General features: G+C 41.3%; 1 protein-coding gene across 2 annotated transcripts; it reads left to right on the top strand.

Annotated features, from left to right (window-relative positions):
• The first annotated feature begins 569 nt into the window (after positions 1–569).
• Positions 570–22789, top strand: MCOLN2 (mucolipin TRP cation channel 2). Of its 2 annotated transcripts, none has more exons than XM_080349145.1 (14): positions 570–746; positions 4097–4256; positions 7220–7393; positions 10275–10419; positions 10962–11049; positions 11536–11632; positions 12142–12241; positions 12814–12929; positions 14334–14483; positions 15765–15866; positions 15979–16101; positions 18681–18887; positions 19921–20036; positions 21343–22789. In XM_080349145.1, exons 1-14 carry the CDS (start codon positions 697–699, stop codon positions 21374–21376), a joined length of 1662 nt encoding a protein of 553 aa, XP_080205271.1. In that variant the 5' UTR covers positions 570–696; the 3' UTR covers positions 21377–22789. The 2 variants fall into 2 exon arrangements, with proteins under 2 accessions (XP_080205271.1, XP_080205272.1); XM_080349146.1 differs by having other exon boundaries at positions 713–1061; positions 4094–4256.
• The last annotated feature ends 105 nt before the right edge of the window (positions 22790–22894 follow it).

Genomic DNA, 22894 nt, shown 5'->3' with positions numbered 1-22894 from the left:
CTTGAGAAACCGGTCATGCATGAGCTGACACAAAGCTATTGAAGCTAATTTTGAGTAACTGCACATGGATGTTTGTCTGGGCTTTTGTTCCATCTTCTCACATAAATAGTGTGTAACGAAACATGGCATCATCTGAGAGTGTTATGTCAGAGTCCTACACTGCCCATCCCTACCGAGGGGGCACGCAGAGAGCTCACCGTTGCTGCAAGGAAGACTCCTAAAAGTCTATATTCTGTTTTGAACACCCACGTTTGGAGTAACCACATGAAACCACATCCTCTGAGGAACTAAGTACCTTTTCAGCTGCAAAAGGACCAGCTCTGTAGTAGCTAATCGAACCCGAGAGTCTGCTCTGCACGTTGTCTCCTCACCTACAACAGCAACTACCGAGCCTGAACACCAGCCTGGGCACCGCTGGCTGCTGCCAGGAGGCAGGGGGGGTGAAGGGAGCGACACCACCCGCTGCCGGGCGGCCGCAGGGCACGTGTGCGGCGGGGCGCCCTCCTCCGCCCGGGCCCATAAAGGCGGTGCGGCCGGCAGGGCAGGACGCGGGGTAGCTGGTGGGACGGGGCTGCGCGGCTTGGGCCGCTCGGGTCGCGGCGTCGGCTCCCCCCGGCCGCCGCCGAGGGCTGCCGGAGCTCCGCGCCGCCTTGCCCGGACAGCGGCCGCCGAGGGCTGCCGGAGCTCCGCGGTCCCATGGAGATCTCTCTCAAGTACCTGCCCGGCGGACGGGCGGCCGCCAGCGGGTGAGCGGGACGGGGCCGGGCGCGGCGCTGCCCGCCCGGGTCACGCCGCCCGGCGCGGCGGGGAGGGGACGGGAGATAAGGGCGCTCCTGCGGTAGCGGGAAGGAGCAAAGCGCCCCGGGGCGCGGGTCGGGCCCCAGCCCCGGCTTGGGGCACGGCGGCCGTGTGGGACCGCGATAACGGGAGTGCCTGCCGCACCAGAACGGGGGTGGGCGGCTTCTGGAGAGGAGCCCTTCCCCCGCCCCGCAGTGCTCGGCCACCAGGTTAGCCTTTACCCAGGTGTTGCTCAAACTCGTGTTCTAAATTTGCTGCACCAGGTAGGTCCTCTCCGCTCTGCCTCTCGGGGTTCGCGTTGTCCTGCTGTCCAGCAGCTACAGAACGGCCCCATTCTCCTGTTGCTGCGGTGTTCTGTGTGCCCCTTGCTCTGGCAGCGGGGCTATTACTGCTCCTGCGGTAACTTAGAGACTGGTAACGTTGACAGCTGTGAGAAAGGAGTTTTACTTCCTCAGTTTCTTGGTGCTTGCTTTCTTGAGAAGTGCTAGGCCATGCGCTCCTCTGAGCGAGCTGTAAATTTAGGAAAAGATCATTAAAGTGGAGCTGGGGTTGCCCAGTCTGATATGTAGAAACCAACTCAGTGTGTGGGCTTTTTGTGGGTCTTGTTTTTTTTGCTTTTCTTATTCTCTCTCCCCTCCCCATCAATCCTGTTAATATCTCTTTAAGGTGTAGAGTTCCAGTAGATAAATGTTCCTGGTACAGATCTCTGATAGTGGTGAAGAGCTACGTATTAAATGCTTATTTAATAAGTAGGTAGCTGTAAATTGTAGTCATTGCTGTTGAAACCTCTTCGTTGAATAGAGTTCTGAGCTTTAAAGTGCCTCACTACAAACCAATATCCAAACAGATTGTCCTACCGGATACAGCATTGCAATGGTGGTTATCCTAATGCAGCTTTTAGCATTTAATTAGTAGCAACTATTCTTCGTGATGCACAACACTTAACGACACTTAGATATGCGTTTAAACATGCATGGTGGAGTTAGTCTTCATTCACAAAAAAGTTGCTTGTATCAGTACTTTACAAAACGTGCCATTGAAACTTACTAAGTGGTGTTAATTACACTGCTGTGTCTGAATGGAATTGTTCTGTTACTCTGTTTAGAGCTAGGTGCTTCGTTTGGTTTATTTTCAGATTATTGGGCTAATAAACATTTGGGAGAACTAGATAAGTTGCTTTAAATGAGGCAAGTCACTATTAATCACTCAGTCTTTTCTAATGCTTCAGCTGAAGGTTCTAGTTCTGCAGATTTAGTGCCGTTTATTTGGATGTTACCTTGAATCTATTCTGTAAATTAATGGAATAGAAAACAATGTTGTATTTCACCTATTGCCAAATGAATTATTTCTTTGATATTACACCAGGGAATGACTGTTCTTTATTGGAAGACAAAGCCCAACAGTGATACAGGCTTGAATCTCTTCCTCCTAAGCTGAAAAAGTATTTTGCTTTCCTTGGCTGAATTTCCTCCTCACAGTTTCTCCAGCTAAGGGCATCAGTGAAAGTAATCCCTAGCCAGCGGAGTTAAGTGAGGGCTGTATAAGTGAAAGTATTGTTATTAGTCATCACCAGGTTTTTAGAATAGCTGTATGGGTGTGAAAGATAACTCTGGAGAAAACCACTGTGTCTTCCATGGTATGTATTTGAATATCAAAGGAAATAGTGTTTCTTATAAGGTTTACTGTTTGATTTTTAAGATCTGCGGCTTCAAATGTGCTTTTACTGGAAACTTACGCGAGGATTTTGCTGAAGTCTTGGGGTGGTTCTCATGTCATACTTTCATGTGCTAAGTCTTGACCAGATGCAGCTTAAACCTGCTCTGTTTCCTCTTTCTTTTCCACCTACTCCTATGACTCTCAGTCTGGGTTTTGTGTTTGTTCATTGTGTACTCACGCAAATGCTGCTGCCCCTTCAAGAGAAGCTGGTGCAGGAGCAGCGACGTCTTTGGGTCTCAGTGCAGGATTGAAGTACGTACGTACCTGTTTCCTTAGACAATACTCACAGCTATAATTGTGATATGCTTTTCTGTCAGCTGTGTTTAAATTTTTCAAGGTTTTTATATCTTAAACTTTATTAAAACTTGTCCAGTATGTTTTTATTATAAATTTAAAGAGGCATGTACTTCACAGTTTATTTTTCTGAAAAACCTTCCAGTGTTTCTCCTGTCTCAAAACCAAAATCAGCCTACCTCGCATCATCTTCATGAATGATTGATTTAAAGTTGTGTAATAAAGATAACCTTTGAGCTTTTAATGTTAAAAAAAGTTGTTTGTTTTTTTTTCAGTTCCTCTTATGAGGAAACATCACAGTGTTGACTTTACTGTGTTTTTTAATTCTCATTTCTCTTCTTATGAGAGAGCTAGTTCTAGCAAATCGAATGTGCTTTGTTGTCTACAGTCTGGGCTTAAATACCTATACACTTCAGGCAGGTGAGAACAACATAACTAAGAACACATCTGAAAACTCGGAAATGATGCTTTTGGTTTTGATCTTGAGAGAAAAAAATGTTGTCCTTTGTAAAATTCAGAACATGGGGAGTAATTTTCTGGATGGTAAATGGGACTGATAATCACCTTATGTAGCCGTTTTCAGATATGATTGCTCTACCTTGATACATGGAGGGAGGAAAAATTATAAGTTTGGTTCTGATCTTTTTGTGAAGTAGGAAGATTCTGATAATTAAGGTATTGGAAAACAGGGTTAAAAAGATGAGGAGAAGGGGAATGTTTTTCAATGTCCTGTTTAGCTGAGAGGGAGAAACTTAGTGATTTAGGACACCTACAACAACAGTTCTCTGTGCTTGTTCCTCTGATTTTTACATGCCCAGGTATTTAAATAAATGAATGCCCATGAGTTTAGCCCTTAAAGCTGCATGTTCACAGCAGAAGCATGCTGTGAAGCCTGCTTTGATTGTTTTGTCTTTAAGACACCTTTTTCTGGTGGTAGAATACGGGTTTTTCTGAGAAATGTGTTAACAGTGGCCTCTGTTTATTTCAAATATTTAATTTTAAGAAAGAGATAAATGTCGACTCGCTGTTACTATTACAAATACTCTTATTTAATGCCTATTTCCTGAGGATTAGTTGTGTAAATGTTGTATTTTGGTGATCTAATGTGGTTGAATGATTTTTAATGATGTTATCATAGGGAAATGTTTCTTGCATTTTGCTGTAAAACAAACAGAAAACTGTTACAGACCTTTCATGTCATGTGGTGATCTGAGGCAAAACTGCAATATGAGGAAATTGTCTGCCAAAGCATTCTGTTGGTTTCTAATTAACCTGTTATTTACAGCAGAAATATGATGGCTCAGTCAGATTTAGATCTAAAAGAGGCAGCTCTGAAAGAAGATTTGAAGTTTTACTTCATGAACCCATGTGAAAAATACAGAGCAAGACGTCAAATTCCATGGAAACTGGCTTTGCAGATTTTGAAGATACTTATGGTTACTACTCAGGTAATCCTAACTATGTTTTTACTCTTAGAAGGTGTAGCAATGATGTGCAGGAGAAGCAGGTCTGTGGTTTGGGCCATTGCCATCCCTGGATATTTGTTACTGACTTGAACTTCCTGCTTCAGTCCAGAAGGAAAAAATACTATGAAAGGTGTGTCGAAGAGGAAGAATAACAAACTAAATTAGAAAAGCCTCCTGGAGATTTTGGGGCAATATTTGACCAGGTATTTTGCTGTTTTTAAGGTGACATTATCTTCAGGCTTGATGTCCCCGTGCTGCTCTGTGTTCTGCCTCCTGTTATGTTTGTAGGTCATAGTTTCACTGAACTGTTTCAAAAGTGGTATTTCTTGAAATCTAGTCAGGAACTTGAAATGTACATATTCAGTGTGAAAATGCTACAGTCTCTCAGGATGATGAGGCTGCAGAATCAAATGTGCCCCTTGTATCTGTCACCAAATGATGCCTTTCAAACAGTCACGTACCTAGAGAAATGGAACCAAAGAAGAAAGCAGTTTTTAAGCTGTACTGTATCACAGTGCAGTTGGTTAATTTACGGTCCAGTAAGAAATGGTGCCTGGAGGTCGAGGGAAGTAAAATGAGACACATGTATAGGTAGAAATTATTTATCTGGAGTTTTGAATGCAGGATTCTGACATCTGACACAGCTAAATCTACAACTCCTAAAAACATGCTGAGTTGCAGGATTCCATGTTTGTGTTTGTCTTGCCTGCTAGAACTAAGTGTAATCCCGGTGTGTGTATGTCCCTGTGTTTTATTGACCACTCTTGCCCTTCATCTCCCCACTGGAGAGATGGGACGGGCTCGCTGGTCCTGCTGGCACCAGGTCTGGCCTGTGCTGCAGCTGTGGTCCGTCTGTCTGGGTGCGGCTGGCTGAAATGGGCTATTTACACTTGTGCTGGCACATGGTGACCCGGAATGCGGGAGCTGCTGGGAGCAGGGTGTGTGTTACGGTGCGGGGGAGCAGGGGGTGGGCAGTGTGAGTAAGGGGACAGGTTTTCCTATTCTGCTTCTCTGGCAGCTGCACCTCAGATGTGGGTTATTGCACTCTCTTCAAAGACAGGCAGTAACCTTAGTGTGTGAGTAATGAGACAAAATGCAGCTTTACACGGCTCTGAAGAGGTGCAGTACTTTCCATCTAGCCTAACATACTCACTTAAACTCCTGGAGGAGTTACGGAACATGTAGATTTTCTGTCTGCTCTTCTAGTCTCTCACTAACCTGCATGAGCAGAATGAGTGCTCTGCTGCTTGGCTTTCAAAGGCTGCAAGATTTTTTGGGTTGCTGCTTAAGATTTTTCTTGCCAATCCCAAATCTTGCTCAGATGCCAGACAGTCAGCAAGAAAATAGAGTTTCTGAAGGAAAATACATTGCTGCTCTGCAAGGAGGTCTCAAAACGTGAGCTACTAGTAAATGGACAAGTTCAACAGGTATCTACTTCAGAGCGAGGGGAACACCCTTGCAGGACAACTTAGGATAAGTTAAGCCTCCTTTTAGCTGCTTCTGCCAGGTGCCAGCCTGTTAGTTGTGACACCAGCGGCTGCTGTGGTCTGGGGCAGCAGCTGGGGTGCCTGTGCCTGACTGAAGAGCAGAAGAGGCTTTGGTCCCATATGGGGAGTTTTAATCCAATGCCATGCTGAAATTCCCTAGGGAGTCCCCTGAGGAAACCCTCCCAACTATGTTTTGTTTCTCTGTATTGCAACTGGAAGATCCCTGATTTTTTTTTTGCAATACTAACTGGAGTGCTGCAGATTTATTTGTAGCACTCAGTGGTTTGTGTTTTTTTTGTCGCAGTCAGATGAAGATATAATTTATTTAGAACTTGGTTTGAGGATTCAGTTCTGAATCTGAAGACTGTATATACCTGTCCAAGCTGACATCACCGTTTCTCTGTCCTGGCTGTGACTGCTGTACAACCAAACAGCCTTACACTAAATAGTCCTGCTGCATCTATTCTTTTAGCCTGGCCCAGATCTAAGCAATTACTCTCTAGGACAGAAGATGGCATAGTCCAGTGAAGGGGGAAAAAAACAGATGTGCTTTCCAGTTTCTATTGTTTTGCATGAAGGAACTTGGATGTTAGTGGAGCTAGTCTGTTTGCTTTGGGGGATTTCTAAGTTCACAGTTCTTTTGCTTGCAGTTTTTCACTCTTACTACTTCTCTGCTTCTGCCAGTTTCTTGTAGGGCTTGGAAACTCCATGCATTAATGAAACATTTTCACATTTGCTGTTAGTAAGCAGTTTAAACCTAGGGTGCAGAGTTAGCTCTTTAGGGCTTGGGATATCTTCCTGCTACTATGCCTACAAAGAAAGTCTCATTGCTTGATTTTTCAGCTTCTGTGCTCCATTTATGTTTTCCTTGGTGGTGGTAGGAATGGGAGCATCCATATGGTAGGGCAACACATATCCTGAGTAGTAACTCTGCTGTCTGCCAATTATTATTACAGCCTCCTTAACCAGCACCTGGGTCAGGCAGGTGATGGCGTTTGTTGCTGTGGGGTCCCACACAGTTTTGCTCTAATCCTGTGCCATGCCAGAGGTAGGAAGAAGGTGCAGGAATTAGTTCCATAGCAAAGCAGGGTATTTCTGGGCTAGCAGGCTGTATTTGTAGGTTAGATCTTCTGCCATATCTATCCTCAACAAAAATTTTGGCAAATTCCAGTTAGAGTAGTTGTCCTGGATGTGTGAAAGGTGGCAGTGACCTAGCTGGCTGTGTAGTTGCTTCACTGTAAGTTTTAGAATTGGCAGAAGACTTTGATTTCTGCTTCTCTTACCCTATGTACAGCAAACTTGACTTTAGTGGTCTTATGGCATTAGTTAACAGGGTTTTGTTTTGTGGTTTTTTTTTTCTCCTATTTTATAGCAACAGGCACCTTTGTTTTGTATTTATTATAATTCAAAGCTCTTTCTAAAATGCAATTTTGATCTTTTTTAAAATTTTTTTTCCAGCTTATCTTTTTTGGTTTGAGTAACCAGTTGGTGGTCTCATTCAAAGAGGAAAACACTATTGCTTTTAAACACCTATTCCTGAAAGGCTATACTGGAGCTGATGAAGATGACTACAGCTGCAGTATATATACACAGCAGGATGCTTATGATAGCATTTTTTATGTTATTAATCAGGTAAGTGTGTGTTTTTATAATGGACAGTACTAAAGCCAAAGCTAAGGTTCTGGTTTGCTGTTGCCATTCTTGGATTTCAGTTTTGATATTTCAGCAAATCAGCATATGTGGCATATCCTGAATTTTGAGTGTAGGTGTCTGCATTTTTGTCTCTTGTGGAGAAATCTAAACCAAAATTGTATTCAGTGCATAGTACTGAAATGCAGAAAGTTTGAAAATCAGTCATTTTGTATGAACTGGAATTTTTGTTTAGGTCTTATGTTGAAGAGCTATGGGCCTGAATATACCTATGCATGGTATTCAAAAAATTTGTGCTTAGAGCTATGCTGAATCACAGCTTTGTAGTGAGTGCCAGAGGCCTCAAAATGGGGAATAGGGTACTTCCAGGAATGTAGAGCCACTTGCCCTGGTTAGGAATGGTATTTTAAAGAACAGTGCCTTTACAATTGTGGGAGGAAAGTGAATAAATCTAGGATGAAAATTCAGTAAATATTTTTGCGTTTAATATTAATACATTTAGAAGTCATGAGACGAATGAGTGTGTGTCTGGAAAATGAAACATCTCTTGTGTTTGAGGATGATGATAAGCCCAGAAACTGTTCACATGGGATGAATGGAAAGTGGCTTTAAACCGTCTTTCATTTCCTCTCAATATCACCCCTATTTCTTCCATAAACTGTGCTTTTTTTTCTCTTGCTTGCTTGCTTTGTCTCACTTTCCTTCTTTTGTAGGCACTAAGGCTGAGGTGAAGTCCAGATAGAAGACAGTAGAGCAATAATAGCTTTATATCCTCAAGAATGAGCCAATGTGTGATACAGGCATCAGAAAAAGGTCACTTCATAAAATGTCTATGTATAACTGTAGACATATCCTTTAAGGAGATTTAAACTTGTGTAATCTGGATTCTTTAGTGTTCTGTGGTGTTACTGAGGCTTTTTTATCATGTGTGATACTTAAAAAAAAGTGTGTCTCCAAGCAGACATTGACACCAGTGTTTCCTTTTTTGGGGTGGGTGTTTTAAATTATTTTTTTAAAAGATGCCTTCTAGGAGGAGACAAGCTAGCTGGCTACTAAGCTAAAAACAATGCTTTTTGGTTTTGAGATGGGCAGCTAGAAGCCATAGGTTTTGGTGTTTTGAGTTTTACTTTGAAGTGTGTGGTTGGGGGTTTGAACAGGTGGGGCAAGCAGAAGCGTATGATATTACAGAAGATGGTGATAGTGAACAGCAAAACTGAAGTTGTAAAAATGGAATTTTAGGCTTTGTATAATATGCCACTGTGATATTTTCACACTCTGAAAGAAAAATAAATGAACATCCTTTCCACTTGGAAGAGTACACAGCTTTTCCTCACTCCTTTCCTGGGTTCAGTTTGGAAGCTTCTATCACAAAGAAGCTGTGTGGAGTTGTTATGCTTGTACCATGCCTGCGGTGGAGCCTGGAGGACTGGGATATTCCGCTGGCTACTCTGTCTGAGGCTGCTTAGAAATGTGGAAATAGGGGTTTTGTCTTTTATTGTTTTGTAGTGTTGTTTGAAAGTGGCATGTGAGTAACCCAGAGCCACATGCTCCACTGTCAGGAGGGCAGAGCCTGAGAGCACACGTGTCCAGAGCAGTGGCTGTTGGATGCAGTGATCTGGAGATGCCCTCAGAAGGATGTGGAGTTGTGACTAACTACTGTTTCCACTCACTTGACCTGCCTTAGTCAGACTTGGCTTCCTTAGTTTACTTTGAGATAATGTTGTGACAGGGTACGGAGGCCTGGCCTGAGCTCTTGCACTTGGTGAGGTGATGATAAAAACTAATTAATTACTAAATGCTTATGCATTCTTCCTCGAAAGGCCAGGGGTCCGTCTGGCTTCTCTTGAACAGTGTTAGCTGGTGCCAAACTGGGCTGGCAGATGACTGTGTTCATGGTTAGTCATTGATCTCCTCAGCTGTTGAGGAGTCAAGAACCAGAGGGAGAGCTGTGCCCTGGGGTTTGGCTCCTTGTGCGGGGCTGGAAGCTGTGACTCTGAGGATCAGAGGAGGTTTCTTGTTTCCAGCAGATACTGAGGATGTGTGGAAGGCAAGTCAGGAGAGGACTGGCCTTTAATGGAGTTCACTGGTGATGCTATGGGCTGATCTGTGTGTGGACGATGTTTGACTTGGCTTAGCTTTATTCACTTCAACTTCTAGTCCTTTTTTTTCAAGCATGTCTTAACATATGAAGAAGGTGGTTCTGCTGTATTTAGAGTATGTGAAAAAGAAACTGCCTTCCTCACAGGCATGTTTTCAGTTCCCTCTGTGTGAAGCAGGCACGTTAAATTACTTTTGGAGGCTGCCCAAGCTCTCTGTATGTTCCACAGTTGCTGGTTATGTGGTGAATACGTGGCCTCCCTCTTCTGTAGTCACACAGGGAGCAGCTTTGGTTTTACTCTTGGGGTGGGCTTGATAAGAACTGTGACTTGGATTGTACATAAAGCAATCAAGTTTCAAGTGGTGTGAAAACTAACACCTTCATGAGATAAATGCATAAGATACCCCAGGACTGTGTGTGGTTAGTAGCAATACTGCATTGAAGTCCCTGCCAGGAATCTAATTAAGAGCTGTCTGCTGGCTTGCTGCCTGGCACACAGATCATCGTTTGCAGGCAGCCCAGTAGGTACTGGGCTCCCAGTCACCATGTCATCAGGATGCCAATCACTACTAATTAGTGGCCAGCAGCCCTCTTTACTTCCCATAAGCTATCCACTCTCAATTTACAGACTTTATGTGAAAGTAAAGATTGGGTTTTTTTAAAGGTAAAAAGCTATATTGATACACATAACTTTGAGATGGCAAGTTACTGCCTAATGCAAAAGAGACTACTATCTCTGTAACTTCTGTTTTGTTTTTAAACTAGTACAAGCAATTAAAGAACATATCCCTGGGGACGCTTGGTTATGAACATGAAGGATCAGGTTTAAAAATCTGTAAACAACAGTACAGGAAAGGCACGATGCCTCCTTCCAATGATACACTGAACATAGATGTTTCTACTGAAACAGGTATAGTATTGTTGTACTAAAAATGTCTTGTTGTGGAGTACTTACGTTCCAATGTAAACTCAGTAAAGTTTAATACCAATGGCTTTTTGCATGGCAATCATAGTAACACAAACATGCCTTTTGTCTATTCCCCTCTTGTTTTTTACCTGCTTAGAAACAGTGGCCGTGTACACTATAGGAAGCTCTTTTCAACTGCTGTCGTTAGTGGGTTGTGTGTGTGTTTGGTTTGGGTTTTTCTGTGTGTCTGTTCCCCCCCTCCATGCAGAAAGCTCAAAGACAGAATTCTGGATGCTGGTCTGTCTGTACCTTCGGTGGGTGGGTGTCATTACTACCTCTCGGGGATGAGTCCTTGCTGTTAGCTTCTCAAAATTTACTGCATGAACCTGCTTCTGATCCCACCAGCTGGGGCTCTCTATGGATAGGTTTGCTCAAAATTAACATTTTGCCTGATTAGGACTTGCCATTCAACATGGTTATCTCAGTTTTATGCTGCTTTCTATGTGAACTTTTTAAGGTTACAGCTTTTTCTTTTCTCCTTCCAGAATGTATCTTTTTAAAGCCACAGGAGCTAGCTGGTAAGAGGGCTGAACTGAAGCTGAACTCCTCTTTTTTCAATCTTGAATTTTACAGGTAAAGTGATGGTGAGGATTTTTTTTAAATTTTTAACTTTGTCTTTCCGTATGAACATAGTGGATTCTGAGTTGTGTGGCTTCCTTGCTTTGTGTATGTGTTTGTGCGTATTTACATACACCTCATTAATGTTTACAAATATGTAAAGGGTGAGTGTCATGAGGATGGAGCCAGGCTCTTCTCAGTGACAACCAATGATAAGACAAGGGGCTGTGGGTATAAATTGGAACACAGGAGGTTCCATTTAAATTTGAAAAGAAACTTCTACAGTGAGGGTGACAGACACTGGCCCAGGCTGCCCAGGGGGGTTGTGGAGTCTCCTTCTCTGGAGACATTTAAAACCCACCTGGGCGCCTTCCTATGTAACCTCATCTGGGCGTTTCTGCTCCAGCAGGGGGATTGGACTGGATGGGCTTTCGAGGTCCCTTCCAATCCCTGACATTCTGTGATTCTGTGATATATTTATACACTTTTTTAAACATTCAGACTTATACAGGTTGAGATCTCCTTCAAGCTAAAAGGCATTGCCCTACAGACAATCCATGCCCGTGAATTGCCCGACTGCTATGCATTTCAAAATACTGTAAGTGGATATGGGGTATGGCACTTCCAACACTGTATATTATAACAAGATCTTAAGCTGAAGGGGCAGTCATCATCCTTATACTTCAGCTGCAAGGAAAAACCAGTTGAGCATGTCTTTGCCCTTAGCCCTCCTTCCCAAAGGTTGCTGAAATGGTGTTGCCATGGGACAATATTATTTTATCATATTCCAGCTGGTAACTTCACAGCCTGAGAAGATGATAAGTCATCATTATTCTTCTAAAGGTTAAACTTGAAGTTTGGCTTCTTGGAATACTGCTTTTTGTGCTATATGTGACACATCCTTTAATTGTGTCTGTATGAACACTCATGGTGATATCTTTCTCAAAGCTTACCTGATGAACAAATATTAATGCATATTATGTCAAAGCACTTATCAAGTTTGGGGTTTTTTTTTTGTTTTGTTTTGTAGTTTGGGTTTTTTTTGTTATTGTTTTTATGGAATGAAACTTTATTAACCTCACTTCTGGTCTACTCTTGTATTTCCAGATAACTTTCAATAACAGAGCCCACAGTGGAAAAATCAAAATTTATTTTGATAGTGACACTGATATTCAAGAATGTAAAGACTGGCACGTATTTGGCTCTGGTAAGTCTGGTGCATGTGTGTTTGCATAATAGCACATCTCCTCCTGTCACTTCCCCTGCTCTATAACAATCTGTCTAGCAAGACATTCCCCGTCCTGTTCATTAGTTGATATGAGTAAGCCAAGGAAAATGTCTGATTTGGGTTCACATGAAGGCTTGTAAAGCTGTGGATGAAAAGAATACAGTATAGAAAGTCAAATAAATTTCTGATTGCAGGTCATGGACTAAGAGGTGGGATTTCTTGTTTTGTTTCAATTTAATAATGTTGGTATGGACCAAAGTCTACATTTCTTACTCTGTGTAATTCTAACACTGGAGTACAGATGAACTGATGAACTTAGTACAAAAAGGGGATGCTTATATTAATCCATCCTTGGTTTTATTTTGAAGAACTTGAACATGCCTTTCACTCTTGTGGCCCAGTCTCTGTGGTGGCAGAAAGAATACTTCTTATACCCCATCTGTTTATGGGGTGAGAGTGTTTAAGTGCAAAATATGTGACATTTTGTAACAATTGGTGCTCAGAGAGATGTGAAAAAACTAACTCTACTTCCTTTCTTTGATTCTTTACAGTTCTCCAGAAAAACACTCAGTATATTCTAGTCTTTGATGGATTTGTCATTTTGAGTTGCTTCGCTTCTCTCATCCTCTGTACACGATCCATTGTTCTTGCCTTGAGACTACAAAAAGTAAGTACAGTGCTCATAACCTCAATTATTATTTTGTCTGTCTTGTTTACAGCTAGTCTTGTCAAGTGATGTGTTTTGGAATATTGGTAGTATATCTGTTGCAGGATGTTGCTCTCTTACTGTATCTCTGTCTCTAGAAAGGATGTGTAGGTGTGTCTGAACAGTTTCTAGCTGAATGGATTTTTACTTCTGTTTATGTAGTGCTGTAATACAAAGTATTTCGTATTTCAAGGGCAAAGGGAGACTTAATTTTTTGTCCAGGACTTACTTTTTGTCCAGGATTTTATGTGAAAAAAACCTTCTGAGTCTTTGTGCTGCTAACAGCCAACACATCCTGCACATTGCAACACGAATTCTTCCTTCCCTGGCTTTAGAGTAGAATTCCCATAGAAGTCCTCTCATAAATTAATGCTTTAGTGAACATGCCTCAAAGCCAGCTCTAACTGGAGAAAATGTAAAGCATGGCATGTAGTCTAACTCTGGTTGGGATTTTGGGTCTTTCTGGGGCTGGATCCACCCCTTTTCAGTTATTCTCTCCTTCTCCCTCCGCAATCCCTGATCGCCATCTGCTGTCACCTTCCCTGCTCATCCTCCTCTGCAGACTGAGACTAACCCTCTCCCACTTCATCTCAAGCTGCTTGCAGAGCTTCTTGCAGAGCTTCATATATGCAGACTCAGTTCTTCTGATCCAAATACCGATGTTGGAACACAAGCTGTGCCCTGAGATGTACCAGTGTATAACTGTTAATTGATACAGACTTTGCAAGTATGTGGCTTATAGGAGTTGGGAGAAGAGTTCAGGATAGGTAGGGTATGAAAGCACAGATACTTGTTTATCTTGTTCAATATATCCTTTCTGTAGCTTGTAAACAAGACAAGCGTGAAGAGGACACAATTCAGCAAAGACATTGCCAAACTGCTGTCAGGAATAGGGACATTAGCATTTATTCATGAGCAAAAAGAGCAAGTGAAAGCAGATAGGCGGTGTTGAGTGTGGGAAGTGATATTATCAGGTCTACTGGAAATGAGAGCACTTCCCTTATAGTTGTATTTGAGTTACTAATTCTCTTTTTCACTCCTTTAGTTGAGTGGCCTTGCTCTGTTGGAGGTGGATAGAAACTTTTGTGGAGGGGGCTAAGAAAGGGGCAGCAAGCCATGGTTAGGCTAACAGGAGTTGGTTATGAAGTCAGATGTTCTGTGAAAAGTTGGTTTTCACTGGCCTAAACCAATCTTATTTTTTACTCTTTCTGTTGCAATTGAGAATGAGTTTTAAGCTATTATTCCAGCAACTACTATAGGGAAAGCGGTTATGTGAAACTTGAGTGTTGCTATACTACCAAGGCATCTGTACGTATTTTTCATCTAAGGTGACCTGTAACTAAACATCTACATGCTTATCAATAGAGATTTGTGAACTTCTTCTTGGAGAAATATAAGCGTCATGTCTGTCATGCTGACCGCCTGGAGTTCATAAATGGATGGTATGTCCTGGTAATTATCAGTGATGTGATGACAATCATTGGGTCAATCCTAAAAATGGAAATAAAAGCCAAGGTGAGAATTTAATACCTCAGATAAAATACTAATCTTGTTACAACCAAGTGTCATGTGTTTTAACTTGGGGACAAATGAAAGTGAGCTATCATAGTCACTAGTAATCTTATTTACTTTTGCTAGTGCTTTTTCCTTCATTTCCTAGTGCTAGCCTGACTGATAGCTGGTTTTGGTCCCTTTTCCTCAAAGTCATTCAGTTAGACCATGTAAGCTATTTAAACATCTTATTTTCACAGTGATAAGTCCCCTAATTCCTGGTATAGTAACTGTGGGTAGACAGTTTCTAACAAAACAAAACCAAGCCCCACAAACAAACAAAAACAAACAGAAAAAAGCCCAACTTGAGACCTTGACCTCCCAGTCTAGACTTACTGAAATCAAGGTGTTTTGTCCAACTGGCAGCTCTTCAGGGTTTTTTTTTTTTTTGTTTGCTTTTTCTGTTTTGTTTGTGGGGTTTGTGTGTGTGTGTTTCTTTTTGTTGTGGTGTGTGTGATTTTTTGGGTGTTGTGTTGTTGTTGTTGCTGTTGTTTTGTTTTCTCACAATAGAGCAATTAATGTGTTCACAAAGCTTTGTATTCTGGGAAAACCATGGTAGGTAGTGTGCTGCTTATGTTTTATATGTACTAAGGCTCAAAGGGCAGATGCCCAGAGTGGCCTTCAAAGGAAGCACTTGAGAACCTCCTGCTGTATGGCAAAATGGCAGATGAGGGTAGGAGATCTTGAGCTAGATGGGTATCTCATGCTTACCTCAAACAGTTCTAGCCTTCTAAAATAAAATGCAAGTATAATTGGTTATAAACCTCACTGGTAGCAAAAAATGGTGTTCAAGCCCTGAATAGCTGCCAACCTGTTCAGAGATCTAAATGCATGTAGTACAGAAAGGGCTGTAGTCCTGAGGCTCACTTTTCATTTAAATTGATGGGTCATGTTTTCCTAAATAGTGAATGAGAGCTTGTTTGCCTAACAATAGCATATATTAACATTTTTATTAAAACCAAAAAGTTTAAAACTGTGTCATAACCAAGCTAAAGGCTTTAGTTATTCATGCAAAGCTACAATAATATCAGTGTAGATGTGCTTTCATTTGCAGCACTATTGCATTTGAGTGATTTTGGTAAATAACTGCAGTTCACTTTGGTCTGATTTTTGTTATGTAGCAACATCCTTTCAGTGTTGAACGGCCCTGCTTTCTTTGTTTCAACTGCTGAAACTTGAATAGCTGTCAAGCTGACATACCTACTGCTTTGTAATTTGACCACCTGCTCTGTTTGGATCCCTCAGAACCTCACAAGTTATGATGTCTGCAGCATTTTACTCGGAACATCAACTTTGTTTGTCTGGGTTGGAGTCATCAGATACCTGGGATATTTTCAAACCTACAATGTAAGGCTGGAATAAAATATTCAACAATTAAAATATATAGTTATCACTCTTACTGAGGTCTCCCTAACTTGTGGCTTTTTCCCATTCTCCTTTCTTCCACCCTGACATGTAGGTGCTCATTTTAACTATGCAGGCATCATTGCCCAAAGTGCTAAGGTTTTGTTGTTGTGCTGGGATGATTTATCTTGGCTATACTTTCTGTGGTTGGATTGTCCTGGGACCTTATCATGAAAAGGTATGTACTCCTTTCCTGGTTTAATGATGTGTGAATGACTGTGTGTATAACACAGCAGAACAGTGTATAACACTGTGTTGTAACAGCAGAAATAAGTCTTAAATTCATGTTGTTGTTTAAAAGCTTTAACTTGAAGAACACAGGAGTTCTTCTTCCATGTGTACCTCCTGTCACCTACTCAATTTAACAAAATAAACCGTGTTCTTGCTTTCACTGTGTGCTTGAACTCAAGGTTTACCCAGGCTGGGGACTTTAGGTAAATTGGTCTGTATCTCTTTCGCCCTCTTCTGGCAATCCCAGCTCAGTTGGGTTAAAGAGGCACCAGCTCTCCGTTAACATTTTGAGGAATCTCCTTGACTCGGACTTTGTTTTTCCAAATCTTCTCTGTGTCATGTAGCTTCAGTTCCTAAATCTTGACTCCTAAAGGAGTGGATGAATGCTTCTCTTGTTTACTTTGCTTCCTTTGTGTTCTGTGTTGTGTGTTGTTGTTTTTGTTGTTAGTGTGTTGGTTTTGTTTGTTTTTGTGGGTTTTTTTTGTTTGTTTGGGTTTGTTTGTGTTCTGTTTTTGGTTTGGTGTTTTTTTTAAGGTTGGTATCAAAATATGTGCCTGGTGTTTCATCTTATCTGAGACCTGGATACAGCAATAAGGCTTTATATATTCCAAAACACATGCAAAAAAAATCTGCAAGACTTGCTTGTTATTTCTTGGCAGATGCTCTTCTGTGACAGTTTTAAAAAAGGCACATTCCTGTTGTGATAAATTCTAGATGTCCTCTAATCAGTAATGAACGTATGACTTTTCATTCTCTATTTCTGGTTACACACAGCATATACAGTAACAGAGACACAGGCTGCAGTGCTTGCTTCAGCTTTTTGCACTCCCGGAACTCTCAATGCAGTTCTCTGCTCTGAGAAATGTAGTTGTTCAGTCTGTGCGTATTTTAAATTGATGACAATACATTTCTCCATGGCAATCTGTGGGATCCTTGGTCATACTAGAGGCGTAATTGTTTATAACAGGCACAGCATAATTACTGTTGTAGCTTCCCTGCAGCAAGTACGTTAATTATCTGAGCAAAAGAAAGTGCAGTCAATAATTTTCTTACCTGTGAAGGTGTTACCTGTTGCTAAATCTCCCAGAGCCCTGTGAAGGCAGGCAGGCAGGCAGCTGTAGCTGTGGGGTTTCCTATTCCAGCCGGTCCCCGCTGGAAGGCGATGTGGCACCGCGCAGAGCCCAGCTGGGCGCTCTGCAGTGTGAGCATCCCTGGAAGGGAACGGGAAGAGCTTTCTCTGCTGTGCAGGTCTGCAGGAGAAGGGTCCCTGTGCTCCAAAACTGAAGACCTTGGCTCAAAAACATACAAATACTTTTTTCTTCTGTGGACAGAGAGAGGGAGTGGTAACCCTGGATTTTGTGTTATGTCAATCCAGGGGCTTGTAAGTGTAGCAATCCTTAGCGGTTTTTTCTCTGCCTATGAATCAAAACCTGTGGGTTACTCAAGAATTACCCATGCTATGGACCTCTTCTTCTCAGAGAATGTGCTGCTGAGTCTTAGAATGGCTCTAAAAATACATAAAAAGATTAATTAAAAAATAAGCCACAGGTAAGGCCAGACCTGCTGTTTATGTGCGACACTAGGTTCTTACAAACATATGCCTCTTGAAATCTTGTTTTCAATATAGTACCAAAATTAAAGTGAGTGTAGTACTGTTGCTTTGTTGATAATAACTACATTAAAATATTGTGCATTAATTAATATTGTTGAGTAAAGTATAGTTAACAAATCCAGTTATTTGAAGGCACAAAGTGATGGTGAGAAGTGGACTCACCTGGTTGCTGAATAGTGTTTAGCCTCAGAGCATGTTCCTGCTTGGGGAAATGGAATTAAGAATTTAAGAGGATGTCCTTGAAATTAAACCATGATTTTGTCCAGGATGTGCTTAGTAGCTTTTACCTACAGCTCAGGGTTTTCTGAATGACAGATAAATGATGTTCTCACCAGACAAATGTGGTTTAGATCATTTGAGGTCAGAAGGCTACATGCTATCTCTAACTTCTTAATACAATATTGATTTATTACTCCTACTCCAGTAGTGCTGCAGAGCTGGGTAACCAGAGGATGTGGATTCTGTTCCTAGCATAACGCTGCTGATTTACTGTATATATTCTGTGAAATCACTTTATCTACACGTTTTGGCAAACAGAATGATATTTTTCTGCAGGTTTAAACCAGCTTAAAATTTGGTAACAAACTTTCTGTAGTGGTGATGCTCAACAGGTGAAACAGCCAGTAACTGATGAGTTTATTGTTTTAAAATAAATCTTAATATTTCTAATGTAAATGTGTAATGCTTAGCCAAGACTATATTTCTGTGTGGTTCTGTTACTGATGTGTATGTTTTGGCCTGAATGTACAGGAAAGGAAATGTGGTAGCATTTGATTGGCTAGGTTGACTATTTTCTTCTGCTATGAGTAAAACCCTGAACAAAATTACTTTTGTTTTTATAACACCTTTCACTTTCCATTTAATCTGGATGTTTGACCTTCACATTCTATTAATAATTTATACTTATTTTCTAGTTTGAAGATCTGAACACAGTGGCTGAATGTTTGTTTTCGTTGGTCAACGGTGATGATATGTTTGCAACATTTGCTCAGATCCAGCAGAAGAGCACATTGGTGTGGGTGTTCAGCCGGTTATATCTGTATTCCTTCATTAGTCTGTTTATATACATGATCCTCAGCCTCTTTATTGCTCTTATTACTGACTCCTACGACACCATAAAGGTAAAACATTTTTCTTTCCCATTACACTTCTAATCAGTTTTGTATTCATTCTTCTTAGTCACTCAACACCATACAATCTAGGATTAGTTATGATGACTGGTGAGACTATTAAAATCTTGTAGTTTAGTCTGTGATGAAATTGGGAGGATGACTGGGTAGTCATCCAAATGACTAAGCAATAATTGGCTCGGAAAATCATCCTTGGTGTGTGTCCCAGTATTTTCTGCTGCTTCACCTGGCTTCAAAATGTAACAGCTTATGGAAACACAAGTTAAAGGATGAGTGGAAAGAGCTGAATAATTCTTGTTTGGAGTGAGCGCTTCTTCTCATGGCACTAGAAGCTGAGGTCAGGAAGGGCTTGCTGGCATCTTGGAGAATACCCCATTGACAGGACTGTGGCAGGGGCCAAGCAGATAACTCTAAATTCATTTGCTTAATGGCTTGCTTAATGCACTGCTTGGAAATCTGTGGTTAAAAGGAAATGTCTTCCAAAAGACCCACTACTTCTTGTTCAATTTAAAATTGCAGCCTCCATTTCCAGTATAAACTGTCTGAAAGTGAAATGAAGTCTTTAGTAATTACCTTTTGTTCTTGTCCTCCAGTGCTGTCTCTCCTTTGTGCTCCTGGTAGCTGCAATAACTGGTGGGAAGGCAACGCAGATCATCCTCTTCAGCTCTTGTCCCTTTCTTGTCTCAGTGTTAGATAAAGAGGCCAGCAGAACAAGGCTGTTCTGACACGAACCACAACTTCCAGACTGAGCAAGAGCTCAAAATATAACTCACCTGTCTGTGCATCTGAGTTTATTGGATGGTCTGATCTGCAAAACATTTTACTGTTACTCTTCCCTCCGAACACCTTGTGTGGGTCAATGGGTGAGCCACTTCAGTGTGATGAACTGCTGTTTTGCGGAGCATTTCTGCAGCATGGCAATACTGAACATCCACTTCAAGGCCCTTCACTCTAGAGGAAAATTTAGAACGCTTCATGGCCAGTAACTTCTCACATGTTTTAAATAGAGTATTTTCTCTTTCAGAAATACCAACAAAGTGGGTTTCCAGTAACAGATCTACATGAATTTCTAAAAGACCATGGCAGTGTTGCTTACAGAAAAGAAAGTACTTCCATGCCATTCATCTGCTGCTGTAGGAGGTCAGTAGGCTGTACTTCTAATAAAAACATTAAATACACCACTCAATTTCTTGCAGCAAAGTTTCACAAATGCTGGAGCATCCAGAATTCAGCCCATGGAACATTGGAATCTGTTGTTTCTCTTGTGTTTTACTAGGTGTTAGATCTTTAGTCTACTGATGGTGCAGCAGTGGTAATTCTGAGCTTAAAAGCATGTTTTAAGTGCTTTGCTCATATCAAAACTACCATGCAGAAACTGGTAGAAGCTGATGGGAGGACAGCAGGGTATAACATGGAACTGTCAAGGAGTCAAGAGCAAACTAAGTCTCTGCTTCTTAGGGTTTTTCAAGTCTTCTGTTTCTAAAAAAGCTTTTCCCCTAGGCTGGGAGTAATAGCAGAAAGCAAGAGAATGTGATTCAGCCAAGGTCCTGTACTTATCCTGAAGTTGTGCTGTGTCTGTGAGGAAAACTCATTCCATACTATCTGTCAGAATACTGGAAACACACTTGTAAATGTCTGTTCGCCACCAAACTCAGCCTTTGGAGGTCTTAGCAGTGGTCCTATTCAAGTTAGAGTTGTTGAGAGGTGAATGTCTCACCTGGTGCTGGTGTGGAAGTCTTATTCTTTGAATTCTGTTTCCAAGGAAACCTAACACACCTCTGAATCCCTCATTGAGAGTGGAAGCGTCTTGTCACTGTCCCTAGGCAGTCCAGGAGAATTCCTGCTTGTGCACAGAATGGTTGTGACCACTGTGCAAGGAAGTGAGGCTATGGGAGAAAGGACAGAGCTGAATGTGAACACTTGTTCAATCCCAGATGGTGTAACAAATCCTGTTTTAGCAGTAGGATACTTGTGTACTTATGTGCTGAAGCTTTTGTAAAATGCAGCTTTATACTTTGGATGTACTCTGGCAGAGGGAAACCTCATAGCCAAAAAGGAGCATGTGTGATGATGATGGGCAGGTACCCCAGCAGTTGCTGTGAACGCTTGAAAGCCAACTAGTTAATAAGAACTCCAGCCAGGTACAGCTTCAGGTTTCACATAAGTCATTGTGCAGGATTAGAGATTTTTGTCTGCTTGAACATATATTTTACTGTAATGCACTGCGGAGTATTGAGGGTACAAGCCTGGCAGCTGGAGTGCAAATCCAGAGCTTTTACTACTGAAGCTGTTCCTGCTTGATTGTCCCTGTGCGGGTGCTGGAGCTTTATGCTGAAATTGGAGAGCACAGAACACAAGGATCATAGCTCAGCTTGGTTTTGTAGGGGTAAATACTTCCTATTGCATTTCTTGCTGAATGAAAAATTGTTAATTTTTTTCTTTGCAGACAGAGTGATGACAACCTGATACTTATTAATTGATGATTACACATTGAAGTTCATTGCTTATATATGCAAAGAAAGCATAGTTGTATGGAGAAAAATAATTCTCCAAATTGCAGTGAAACCCACTATCTGGACCTGCCTCATTGTGAATGGACTAATCTTACCTAATTAAGGTGTTGGGAGGAGAAAAGCTGCTAATATGACATCAGCTGGCTGACCAGGAGGAGAGCCCAGAAGCTGGATCTGGAGGAGAGCTGTGAAGAACTCTATATTCTTGCCCCAAGTCTGTTACGTTAAAGAAGGCTGATCATGGAGCAGTGTCTGTGGGAGCTCTGTTTGCTACATACCTCTGGGAGGAGGAAAAGCAGCCTTGAACCAACTGCTGTTGTTAATATAGAAAAAAAATGCTTGAAAAATATATATATATTTTTTTTTTAATAGTTCTGTGCTAAAAAATATTCAAGATGAAGTATTCAGGGAGAAGGGAGGAGTTTTTTGCTTAGAGTGATGCGTTTGGCATTGTGACTGTAATTTCTACTTGGCACAATTCATTTCCTTGAAATAAATGTATGTAAAACTACAGAGCTGCACAAAAGTGCAAATTAATTGCTGTTCTCCTTCTTGTATAATATTTTAAAACAAATAATTAATAGATCACAATTTTTTCTTTACCAGCTTTACTAAAAATCAAAGTATTTTGTGGATTATTTTTTTTGCTTTCAGTCTTATGTCTATAATATTTCATGTGTACTGTGTCCAAATTAAACTTACTACTTTAGCTATAGGTAAATACTCTTTTTGCATGGTTGCAGACTTCCACAACAAGCATCATGTGAAGGATGATAAAAAGATTATTGCTTTATTTTTCTTCTTTTTAGTATTGCACTGTTTTGTTGCCATAACCTGAAGGACAAATTTGGGCAAAAGCAATGCAAAGGAGTTGACTTGCCTAATTATTTAATTTCAAATACATCTTAAGTGGAAGAAAATACGTAACAACTGGGTCTGGCAGTTGATTTGTTCAGTTGATTTTCTAGGTGTCTTTACAGATGACCATCTCAGAGTACTGGTTTTTGATGGGTGTTGGTTTTGTGGTGCTTGGTGGTGATTTTCTTTTTGTTTTTCTCTTCCCTTTGACTTTTTTTTTTTTTTTACTTCAATGAGAACAGAGCACATTTGGTCTCTTTAAAGCACTTCTGGTATAGCTCTGCCATAGGTGTTACCGGCTGCTTCAGAAGACTTTCAGTGGTACCAACTGCCCCCAGGGGTACGTGGGCTATTATATTAGACACTGCACTTTATCTAAATGGACCTATCTACTTACTGAAAGCAAATTGTAGCAGATGATGTTTGCTTTGGAGTGTGTGGGCTAGGACTTGGTCTTTAATATGTATGCTTAAGTATTAATTATGGACTTTGTGCAACTTCAGGCTTACTGGCAACTTGAAATGCTGTCCTTGTATGAGTAAGATGGGTGGCAGCTTAGTTTGGGGTAAGAAGGAAATGATGCTGGTAAAACTTAAACAAGATCCTGACTTACTGAAAGCTGTTCTT

This window comes from Nesoenas mayeri (assembly GCF_963082525.1).
Source record: "Nesoenas mayeri genome assembly, chromosome: 8".
Lineage (NCBI taxonomy): Eukaryota > Metazoa > Chordata > Aves > Columbiformes > Columbidae > Nesoenas > Nesoenas mayeri.
Note: the sequence above shows the minus strand (reverse complement) of the source record. Positions and strands in the feature narration are given on the sequence as shown.

Bases quoted from the DNA above. Each gene is read 5' to 3' on its own strand.
- MCOLN2 (XM_080349145.1), top strand. From the start codon at position 697: ATGGAGATCTCTCTCAAGTACCTGCCCGGCGGACGGGCGGCCGCCAGC. The intron at 11,050-11,535 runs GTAAAGTGATGG...TTAAACATTCAG, and splicing joins TTCAATCTTGAATTTTACAG to ACTTATACAGGTTGAGATCT. The intron at 18,888-19,920 runs GTAAAACATTTT...TTTCTCTTTCAG, and splicing joins ACTCCTACGACACCATAAAG to AAATACCAACAAAGTGGGTT.